At 41.4% G+C, this 12,528-nt stretch overlaps 1 protein-coding gene across 1 annotated transcript; it reads left to right on the top strand.

The window, feature by feature from the left end:
* The first annotated feature begins 6,376 nt into the window (after positions 1-6,376).
* On the top strand, positions 6,377-11,385 carry LOC131250696 (mannose-1-phosphate guanylyltransferase 1-like). The gene is made up of 3 exons (XM_058250978.1): positions 6,377-6,523; positions 7,789-8,028; positions 10,747-11,385. The coding sequence occupies exons 1-3, from the start codon at positions 6,377-6,379 to the stop codon at positions 11,383-11,385; spliced, it is 1,026 nt and encodes a 341-aa protein (XP_058106961.1).
* The last annotated feature ends 1,143 nt before the right edge of the window (positions 11,386-12,528 follow it).

Genomic DNA, 12,528 nt, shown 5'->3' with positions numbered 1-12,528 from the left:
TGAAATTCAGGTGGGACACGCAGCACACCATGGGAAAAATGTAAAATCATACGCAGTGTGTGGTCTACCTGAGATTTTGATTAGGCTGATTTTTAAAATATGTGTTTTTCCTGGCAACGGTCACATGATGGATGGATTGGATGGAATGTACACTCCATACAAACTAGCTACCAATTTGGGGAGGCGGTTTGGCTAGTGTGGCTGCCACTCGCCGGTGGCTAGCGGTGCTCTGTGGGCCCACTATGAATTATGCGTTTTATCCATGCCTTCCATCCATTTTTACAGATCATTTTAGGCTTGATCCCAAAAATGAGAGGGATATAAATCTCAGGTGTACCATACCACAGGAAAACGGTAGTGATTGGATGTCCACCATTAAAATCCTCCTAAGGCCCACTGTACTGTTTATTTGACATCCAATCCGTTGATTAGATCATACAGATCTAGATGAAGGGAAAAAAAAAAAAAGAAGAACAGCTTGATCCAAAAAATTTATGCCCCAAGAAGTTTTTAATGGTGGACGTTTAATTAACACTGTTTCCTGTAATGTGGTCCACTTGAGAACGGGATATACCTTATTTTTTAGTCACATACCATAAAATGATCTAAAAAAAAATAGATGGACAGCATGGATGAAACACATACATCATGGTGGGGCCCACAGAGCACCGACCAGTAGCCATTGGCTGGTGGCAGGTTCACTAGCCAATCCGCTCTCATATTGGTCTTCCCTCTCCAATGTTCCTGTGGTGTGGATCACTTCGGTTCTGGATATGGCTGATTTTGGTCTCATGTAATATAATTGAATGGCCCACCTGATTTCCTGAGTGAATTTCATACACACAAGACGGTGGGCCCAAGGATCTCAATGGACAACACGTGCTGTACAGGATTCTGGGCAATTAATCCATATTTTACGTTTTTAAAGTGGTCCATCATCGACACAAAGTTCTGTGGGGCCCACCGTGATGTACGTGTGAAATCCACTCTATCCATCTTCTTATCCAGATCAACTTAGAATGAGCCTAAACAATGAGCCAGATCTAGAGTTTAAGAGGGCCATCCCACAAGAACAGTGGGTATTGAAGGCCCACCATTGAATCTTATAAAGGGGTTTGATGGTGTATAAACAACACAGTAAGTCCCAGGAAGGTTTCAATGGTGAACATTTCAATCTCCACTGTTTCTTATAGTGTGGCCTATCTGAGCCTTGGATCTTTATCAATTTTGGATTATCAACTTAACGTGATCTGATGAAACTGATGGACGGAGTGGATTTCACCCAACGGAGCTTTGGGTCACAGGAACACCATTATAGTAAACTCTCGTCCATCTATCATGTTTACCTAAGAACAGGGGAACGGATTGGCTGGTGTAGCGCACACCACTGACCTCGCTGATGTGTTGATGTCACCAAGTTCTGTGGGTCCCATATGTGTTATATCAAAACCGTCCGTCCATTTGGCGAGACCGTTGTAAGGCTTGAACCGAAAAATAAGATAAACCGAAAGATCAAGTGGACCACACTGCAAAAAGCATGGAGAATTGAACGTATACCATTGAAACCCTTCCGGGGTTACAGAAGTTTTGGATCAATGCGATTTTTTTTTCCCTCTTCATCCAGTTCTACGTGATCTTATGAACAAATTGGATAGACAAGAAACGTTATGGTGGGCCCTATGAATGTTTTAGTGGTGATAATAATTATCCATGCTTCTATTTATTATGTTGCCGATTTGAGCTTTTGATATAATTCATTTTTTTGGTACATGCTCTAAAATGATCTTGTAAAATGGATGAACGGTATGGATATAACAAATGCATCATTTTGGGCCCATAGCATGCACCATTTGATTAATCAGGCCCACTGCGCCATTTTCAGAGATTGAGAGATGTTCTGAGATCACTCCAAAATGGGTTAGAGATCAAAATCAATATCTTGATTTCGAATGAGTGCAGAAACGGTGGATGGCTGGCCGTTGCTGCAGCGGGCCGTTCCTTCTGTTGAGGACTAACGTGATCGTCGACTACCCATTTAAAGACATGATCGAATTCCACAAGCGTCATGGACGTCAAGCGACGATGCTGATTTCACAGGTAAAGATCTCCACCGTCCATTTTTCTACTCAACTAGAGGGCACGCACTGTAGTTTAAAAACTCGTGACCCCACTTCAGTTGAGTTGAGTAACTCGAACGAGTCTATTCGAGTTTCTTTAAGAGCTTGTAAGCTGTACTAATATTTAATGAGAATGTCTCACTTCCAACCAGTTGGATGGCAATTTCTAGCCACTAATAAATAGCAAGTATGGCCCACTCAATGAGTGGACGTGACCGGTTTTTGCATAAGGTGGTCCTCATGGTGGGGCTAACCTATTTGATGGGCTGGATGTCGCACACCTGGAAGGTTGGATGTGATATGATTGATGTACCATAACTTGTAGTTCAACTAGTTGGACTTGAGACCTAATATTTAATATTTAAAGTATGAACATATATAAATAACTTCTAGTTTGAGTGGAACTTGGTCGAGTTTCATGTAATTAGTTATTTTATATCTAGTTTTTTTTTTTTTTTTTTAATTGAATAACTATAAAAATTTTGAATCCAATTAATAAAGAGTATATGGATTTGATGATTTGACATTAAAGTAATGGAAAAAATATTATCACGATGATTTTACTATCATTAAACTAACATACTAACGCTCTCTTATTCTTATGAGAATCCAAATCTCCCGCTTGCTATAAATTAGTTTTTTCTGTTTTTCTGCATTATAATTGGCCTACATTATTAATTAGTGACATTATTAGCATTGCTGCATTAAACGCAATATCTGGTAATGTGGCCCAATTGCATTGCAAGAAATAGGTTTTTCCAATTTGTGCCAAGCAGAGGATCTGGATTCGTCCTATGCGGTCAATCTTGCCAATCGTGCTCAGTGTCAAACATGGGCTACACCTCGGCCTTATATCCAGGTCCATTAATGAATGGATCAGGCTGGGCCTGGTTTGACAACATTCTCTTCTAGGCCAAGCAACATTGTGTATGTTCATCTACTAGCTAAACAGGTGGGCCACATGCCCATTGTGAAAAGGCCCATTGGCAAAATATCTGGGGTAAGGCGTAAGTTGACGCTCTGTCCCTGTATGATTACAAACTGGAATATTATCTTTCAAATCATATCTTGATTTTCTATGGATTAGTATTAATACAACACTTAAACATGTTTTATGTAGGTGGACGGGCCGACTCATTACGTGTGAATACTAATACAGGAAGAGTGGATGAGTATTTTTGTGGGCCACGCCCAACGATGGGCCCACTGAGAAACACATAGATATACTTCTTCAGCGCATCTATCTTGAGGAGAAGTTTTTGTAGGCCCATGTTTCTTGAGAGAACATTCCTTCCAGCCCTTGCAAGAAAAGGGAGCCTCTGTTCCATGCCTTTGAAGGGTCCCTACATTGATCTTAAAGATGATGGATACAAGATGGGCCTGAAACATTTTTTTAAGTACATGAATCCCATGATCCCGGATACCATACGAGCTGACCCAGATGTGGTCACTTGTGGGAACATCTGGATCGACGCCACATCTTCAGTGACAGGCGATAGCAGAATCGGCCCGGACGTGATCATCGGTCCAGATTGCAAGATCAACGACTCTAATGTTGCATAGCGTGCTGATGAAAGATGCAAGCGTCCCGCACAATGGTCATGTTGTAGGGTGCATCATGGCGTCTGGTTCGACCGTCGGCCCCAACACAGCTGTGTATGCTGTATCTGTGATAGGAGATGGGATCAAAGTGGACGAAGCGGATGGACTGGTGGTTTCAAGGAAGGGCAAGCGGGCCAGCTCTGGGGCCGTGTATCGGTTAATCTTCACAGGGCCCACCTCAGAATGTGTGGTTGGAGATGGACAAAGACATGTTGGAGCCGTGGTGGATGATGATGATCAAGAGTCCAATGGGCCATGGTACATCTTCTTCATTTCTTTTCTTCTTGGCTCTTATTTTGTGGACCTTGTTTTGTTAATTATACATGCATTGGACCATCTAATAGATGTTGACTATTTTATTTTGCAGGTCAATAATCATTTACTATCTTTGAGCCTTTCTACTCTGGGCCTTTCAGGAGCTTGTTGAATAACACGACGGTTTTCTTTTGTAATAAGTGGGGCACTTTGTTATGCAATCTAAATCATTGATTTGGTGTAAGGATATCATCTTCTTCTTCTAAAAAATAGCTCATAAATTCAAGGAGAGACAAATTTCCAAAAATGATTTAATTGATGAAAACGCTGATTATGAAATCTTGAATGTGCTTATATATATGGAAAAGTAGTGTAAGACATCTTTTCAAATGGTGAAAGTTATTAAAAATAGTAAAATGATGTTGGATTCTATCAAAACTAATAAACAAAATTTCGATGACTGAAACAAGACTTTGAGCACAACTAGATACTTAAAATATTAAAACTAGCGAAAAACAAAACTTACTACAATGATAAGTTTTAACATAAAATCCTAATATGACATGTAAACAATTGAAATTTGCAAATTCATTTATACTTGATAAGATGGATGGATGGAGTAGATGAAATACATAAAACACAGTGAGTCCCACAGAGTTTACATAGTACGCAACCAAGCACTGTGGATGTTCACGTTATATCCACCTATTTGGATACGCATTTTGGGATGTATTGTATCGTATTAGAAGTTATGATTTGACGTTTACCGTGTTTGGATTGGAGTGAATAGGAGTTGAATCCTATGCGTGCGAATACAAACTCCAGCCAAATTTTTGAACCGACGGTAGAGTATTGTCAATGGGTTCTGTTGCTGTCAATATTTCGTATTTATTGCACTGTATTCAGCAGCGGATGACAGTTTGAAATTTGTACGATTACAAGATATCTGGTACCTATGCAGTGTAAGATCGGGATCATTCATCTGGTACATTTCAACGTGAAAATCATCTGGGCTAGAAATCAGAAAGTTTAATATGTCAAATAGGCCACCTGACCCAATTAAGATTGTATAATACACAAACATAATACGTCCTATCCAAACATTGATCTATATAATGTATTGTATACTATGTCAAACAATACTTCCTATCCAAACATTGATTAGTATCTGATTGATATGGATGTATTCTGAAAACTGTCCAATATATACATGAACAGTACCCAAATACAATACAATAGAATACTATACGCGAATCCTAACAGGCCTTAATTCAGACTCAGACTAGGAATCCACCACCACCGGTACCTGTATGGAGGCGAAGGGTCCTGTCATAGGCTTTGTGAGTCCCCTGTAATATTGTATATGTTTTGTCCACGTGTTGTCCATCCATTTTGAAAGATAATTCCAAAATGTAAGCCCAAAAAAGAAGGGACATGGAAGGCTCAAGTAGACCATACCATCATAAAAAGTAGGGAATGAAAGCTTGACGTTGAAGACAAATGAAGCTTCGGAACGAGATCATATTTATGTTTTTATATGCGACCTTACAAACAAGCTAAATGTCAAATAAACAACACATTTATATTTAGGAAGTTTTCAATGTTACCAGTTCAAACCCACCATTCTATGGTGTAGTTCACTCGAGCCTTTGAACTGACTCATTCTAAGCTCCGCCCTAAAATGAACTGTCAAAATAAATGGACACGTGGGTAAAATATATACATCACCATGACCTCACTGAGCTGGTGACAGGACATAGTCTATCCATTATGAGAGCTCATTTCTAGGGCATTTATGTAAAACTCAGTATTTGTCTCAAGAGCGGTCGGGCAGGAGGAGTGGAACGAAAGAAATTGGATAAGAGGGGGGAGAGAGAAAAGTATAAAAAGGAAGGCCGAAGAACATTATTGTCGGAGAAGTGGGTCACACCATTGAAAACATTAGTAATGCAATCCCCCACCGTTGAAACCTTTTCTGGGCCGAACCGTAATGTCGATATGCCATCCAACCGGTTCATAATTCCCACCAAGATGAAGGGAAATCACAAATAATATCCTCATTCAAAACTTCTTTGGCACCCTAAAAAGTTTCAACGGTGTTTATTTAATCCCTACTATTTCTTATGGTATGGCCCACTTGATTTTTTTGATCTGTCTCTTCCTCGTGCCCATTTTCAAAAATGAGCAGGCGAAATGGACGAGCGGAGTGGATATAATACAAACATCAAGGTGGGCCCCACAGGGCTTGGGTTTGTAGAATCTACGGTCCAAAGAGGAGGGCAGTTTAACAATAGAACAAAACCGAAATGGGCATTCTTGTCATTGCGTAACTACCTACTAATACATTCAAGCTCTTCATATTTTTCATTTCTCTTTTACGTGGAAAGAAGAAATAAGAAGACATGAAAGCTCTAATCCACGTCACAGGCTCCCAGAGGGCATTTGAACGGCTACACGACAAGCCCATGCTCTTCCCCACGATCTCACGCCTCACGACCGTCCAAGAGATCGACGAGATCATCCTGGCCATAGATGATTACGAAGACCAGGTACGGTCAAAGAATCTCACACATGCATTCATGCACGCATCAATACACACGTGTGTTACATTCTTGAAAAAGTGGCATCCTTCGATAGGCTATCTTGGCCATCGATTGCTTGGGTGAGATACATGCATGCAATCTAGACACGTATGTTCCTACGTCAGCCATCCATGAAAGGTTATCTTGGCCGTTAATTTCTTGGCAAAGATACCAAAAAGATGATATATGACGTGATTGCTTACATCCATACATTCGTTCATGCGTATGTTGCAACGGGATTGGAATCCTCACCAACACTCGCAGTCCGCAGCGGGTACGGTGGGGCCCACCGCGTTCTTTGTGTTAGATCTCTTCTCTTCACCGCATACTACGGGAACAATGTAAATCACGCAATTTTATGTTGTGTGGTCCACCTGAGCTTTTGATTAGGTTGATTTTTAGAGTATCCGTTTTTTCCTGGAAACGGTCACATGATGAACGGATTAGATGGAATGTATACTCTATAGAAATAACCTACGGTTGGCCTTATCTCTCCATTGCTACTGTGGTGTGGACTTCTTTTGGATAGGGCTGAATTTTGGTAGCATGGAGTAGAATTGAGTGGTGCATCTGATGTCCGGAGTGAATTGCATACACAAGACGGTGGGCCCAATGGTCTGGATTGTTGCACATGCCTCCTGCTGCCTACAACATGAGTTGTACAGGATTCCGGTCCATCGATATGTTAGGTTCTTCAAATATATATATATATATATATATATATATATATATATATATATATATATATATATATATGGTTCTTGAAAGTGGTCCACCATGCACCCAAAGCTCTGTGGGGCCTACTGCGGTGTAAATCCACTCCATCCATGTGTTTAGTCAGATTATCTTAGAATGAGAGCTCCAAGAATGTGGCAGATCCAGGATTTAAGAGGAAAATTTCAACTGTAGGCTTTTTCATCCCTAATGTTTCTTATAGTGTGGCCTATTTGATCTTTACCATTTTTGGAATATCATCTAACAACCCAATTAAACTGATGGACGGAGTGGATTTTTCACTCAGACATCAAGGTGGGCCCGACAGAGCTTTGGGTCAGAGGAATTACGTAAACTCGCATCCATATATACATCATGATTACCTCAGAACAGGTACCACCAAAGCCCAAAGGTGGTCTTGACATGCATGGTATACATACATTCATACACGCATGCATGCATACGTTGTAGAAATGCATGCGAGATTTGATTAATGAGGCCCACTACCCCATTTTCAGACGGTGGAAAATATTCTTGTAGCAATCCGACACCCGTCAACGATCCAGATCAGTTCCTTGTTTGCGAAAGAGTACAGCAACGGTGGATGGCTAGCCGTGGCTAAGGAGCAGGGCAGATTGACCAGTGATGGTGAACCGTTCTTTCTGTTGAGGACCAACGTGATCGTCGACTACCCATTTAACGACATGATCGAATTCCACAAGCATCATGGACATGAAGCGACAATGCTGATTTCACAGGTAAAGATCTCTACCGTTGATTCTTCTACTCAACTCGAGGGCATGCATTGTAGTTTAAAAACTCGACCCGACTCCACCCATTACTTCCAACCTATTAAGCGAATGCGAAATCCAACCGTTTCAATAGGTTGGGCTCACCATAAGGATCATCTAGTACAAAAATCAGATCCATCTATTCATCAAGTGGACCACACCATCACAGACAATGCATAACCAGTGATAAATAGCAATTCTGGTCGACTCAATGAGTGGATGCGGCTGGTTTTGTCATATTTTTTTCCACACGAGTGAGTGTGGCACATGGAATGTCCTCAAGGCAGATTACTTAATGAATGGCCAGTTCGGTCACATGTGTCCCACTGCATGGTATGAGTAGGGGTGTACACGAACCGAGCTAGCTCGGTTAGCTCGCTCCACTCAACTCAAAAAGGCTTGATTTGACTCGGTTCGAAGCTGAGTTGGAGCCGAGTCGAGCTGATTTTTTGAGCTTGAAAATGAGTCTGAGCCGAGTTCGAGTAGGCCCTAGTTCGACTCAACTCGGATCAAATCCAGCTCGAATTGAACTCGGATGGAACCAATTCGGTGACTCGGTTACTTTGCCATCGACGTTGCTCACCAATTGTTTGATAAAATGACTCAATGAAATGTGGCTGGTGGCAAGGAAGGTATGTACATTAAATAAATACCCCTTTTCTTTTTGTTTTTCTTAGTTTTTATGTTGCTTTGAAGGTGTTTGATAAAATACATGTAAAACCATTGCCTCTATTTGTAAAATAGTGGGATTTAAAAGTTGTAGTTCAAGTGTTCGTGAAAATGCCTCAATGATGAACTCGGCTCGATCTTAGCTCAAACTCGGCCCGAGTTGCTGACCGAACCGAGCCGAGCTAGCTAATTAGGCTCGAGGACCGAGCCGAGCCGAGTTCGAGCTGAGGTCAGCCAGTACCCGAGCCGAGTCAAGCCGACTCAGTTCGACTTGATGTACACCCATAGATATGAGTGAGGTGTCAAAACCATAGTTCTAAAACTTTCATGCTTGACCATGGGCCTAAGTTGAAAGGCCCAAATAGAAAAATGGCTAGCATAATGCCTGATTTGACTATTAGGGCTCATTTGGATTGCAAGTTGTAGCTTACCTTAGTTTTTACTCATTGGTCAAAAAAGTATGATTTGGTAAATAGTATATTTATTGGCCAAAGAATAGAAAGTTTGAATGTGAACCATCGATCATGTGGGGACTACCTTTAATGTGGACCATCCACCTTGTGAAGGCCACCTTTAAGGTGGATCATCCATCATGCAGGCCTAACTTTGAAGTGGGCCATCATTATGCAGGGCCGTCTTGGATGTGGGTCATTTATCATTGGAACAGAACTTCGATGTAAATTGTCCTCACGTGAGGCCCACCTTGACATATATCATCTGTCATGTGGGCCCACCATCATTGTTATTTTTCATTGTGTGTGTCCACCTTCAATATTCATCACTCATAAGGTGGAACTGACCTTTGATGTGGACCTTCCATCATGCAGCCCCCACCTTCGATGTGGGCCATCCATTATGCATGACCCACCTTAGATGTGGTCATTCATCATCTGGGGATGACCTGGATCCTTAATCTTGCTCCGATGGTAGGCTCTCAGGAGTTTCAACACCTGGTCAAGGTTTCAAGTATCCATAGATGGTGAAATCCCACTACGGCGTGAGTGTGTGGGGGTGTGTGTGTGTGTGTTAAAAAAAAAAGGGGGATGACCTTTGATGTGGACCATCCATTATGTGCTGCCCACCCTTATGTGGGTCATCCATCACGTGAACCCCACCTTCAATATCCACCGCCCATCGCGCAGGCCCCACCTTTGATGTGGGTCATCCATCATGTGGGGCCCACCTTCAATGTCCACTGAAAATCATGCCGAGCCCGCCTTTGATGTGGATTGTCCATCATGTGGAACCCACCTTCAATGTGGATCATCCATCATATACAACTTCCATTGGATATGGGTCATTCGTCATTAGGGCCTGACCGTTGATGTGGACCGCTTATTATATGGGCCCAACTTGACATGGGTCATCCATCATGTGGGCCACCTTAAATGTCCTCTGCCCATCATGTGGGGCCCAACTTCTATATTCATTGCCCAATATGTGGATCCCACCTTTGATGCAGACTATTTATTGTGTAGGCCTTACCTTCGGAGTGGGTTGTCCATAATACCATGCCTACTTTGGATTTGGGCCATTTATCATTAGGGTAGACTGTCCTTTAACTATCTATTATGTGGGCCCACGTTAATATGGGTCATCCATCATGTGGGGCCCACCTTTGATATGAACCATCTATTGTGTGGGGCCCAACCTTCGATGTCGACCATCCATCATGTGAGGCGTCCTTTGATTATGGCCATCCATCACATGAAAACATGAGAGAGAGAAGTAGAAAAGTAAAATAAAAAAATAAAAAAAAAACATTAAAAAAGTGATAAGTATCTTTCATTGCATAAATTACTTTTACAATGGCAGTTGCCAAACCATCTTAAGTGAAAAACCTAACATATTTAACTTCATAAGATTAAAAAAAATAAAAATAAAAATTCTTAGCGGGTGATATCCAAATGGGCCCTTGGTCTCAGTACAATTACAAACCTGAGCATTATCTTTCACATCATATTTTGATTTTCTTAGGATTAGTACTGATCTGGCACTTAAACATGTTCTACACAGGTGGACAAGGGCTTGGGATTCAACTCAGTACTTGTGGACCGCAATACAAGAAGAGTTGAGGAGTATTTTATTGGGCCAGGCCCATTGGTGGGCCCATTGATAGACACACAGATATACCTCTTCAATCCATCTATCCTGGAGAGAGACCTTTATAAGCCCATGATCCTTGGGGCAAGCATCCTTCCAGCCCTTGCTAGAGAAGGGAACCTCTATTCCATGCCTTTGAAGGGTCCCTACATTGATCTTAAAGATGATGGCTACAGACTAGGCTTGGAACGTTTTTTTAAGTACATGAATCCCATGATCCCTAATGCCATACGAAATAACCCAGTTGTGGTCATTTGTGGGAACGTCTGGATCGACGCCACGTCTTCAGTGACGGGTGATTGCCAAATCGGCCCGGACGTGATCATCGGCCCGGATTGGAAGATTAACTGTTCAGATGTCCAACATAGCGTGCTGATGAGAAATGTAAGTGTCCTGCACTATGGCTATGTGGACGGGTGCATCGTGGCATCTGATACGACTGTCGGCCCCAACACGGCTGTGTACCCGGTCTCTGTGATAGAAGATAGGGTCCAATCGGATGAAGCGACAGATGAGGTGGTTCAGCCCCCCAGTGAGCCCTTTGGAACATAACGCCAGAGATGGACCATGATGACGAGAGAAGGGGTCCAATGGGCCATGATACATCATGTTAATCTTTTTTCTTTCTTCCCTTTCATTTGGGGCCTTGTTTTAATAAAAATACCTACGCATTGGGCCATTTCATGCATGTGTCGATGATCATTTATCATAACGTGATGGTTTTCTTTTGTAACAAGTGGAGCCCCTCTCATGCAATCTAATCCATTGGTTTGTTGCATCCAACCTTGGATGGACCTCTTCAGTCCAAACCCAACTAGGCCCAAGCCCATACAAAGTTTCAAGGGCTTTTTTTGTGTGAATTTTATCAATGCATGAATGGCACGTCATGGGCCTGGGTTTTACTTTCCACACTGGGCTTAACGAACAGATCGGATGTGGGCCCATCTTTTGCAACATATTTTATCAATGCCCACAACATGATGGGTGTGGGAAAAACAGTCAGCCCAATTAGAAAGTAGGTCATGATCAGTCCCGAGTTGATGCTCTGCCCAGGGTGCTATACGATCCCATCCCGGGCCCACCACATTGTCAGCCTGATATGATTTCCATCATCTAATCATTTTTTATTTTATTGGGATTAGCACTAATCCAATACTTGAATATGTTTTGTATAGGTGGGCAAGCAGTTGGGATTTGACGCGGTGCATGTAACACCCCCAATTTTTGTTAATAAAATTTTAATTTTTAATTTTTAATTTTAATTTTGAGTGGGAAAGAGAGCCACTGATCTCATTATCCTTCCTTTTGTCTCTCTTTATTCAAAACTTTCCTCATATCTCATAGTATCTCCCAACGAACCCTTTTTCTTAAAAAGCTTCAAGGATAATGTGTAGAATGTGAGATTTTTTCATGATAGACAGGGATCAATATGATCTATACTATTCATGACTGTTATAAGACTTAATTATTTAATATTTTTAAGAATCAGACCAATTCGACACCTTAATGGACTATACCGATCATAAATCTATCAATTTTCTTCATTAATCTAACGAACTTAAATAAATACCGGAAGAGTAATTCTCTACGCAAAATATAACTTGACACAGAGAATTATATGACATGATCTGAAATGTGTGATTAAATCATCACCATTTATTAGTTCCTTAAGATTAAAATAAATTAAAATCTTAA

This window comes from Magnolia sinica, chromosome 7 (assembly GCF_029962835.1).
Source record: "Magnolia sinica isolate HGM2019 chromosome 7, MsV1, whole genome shotgun sequence".
Taxonomy (NCBI): domain Eukaryota; kingdom Viridiplantae; phylum Streptophyta; class Magnoliopsida; order Magnoliales; family Magnoliaceae; genus Magnolia; species Magnolia sinica.
Note: the sequence above shows the minus strand (reverse complement) of the source record. Positions and strands in the feature narration are given on the sequence as shown.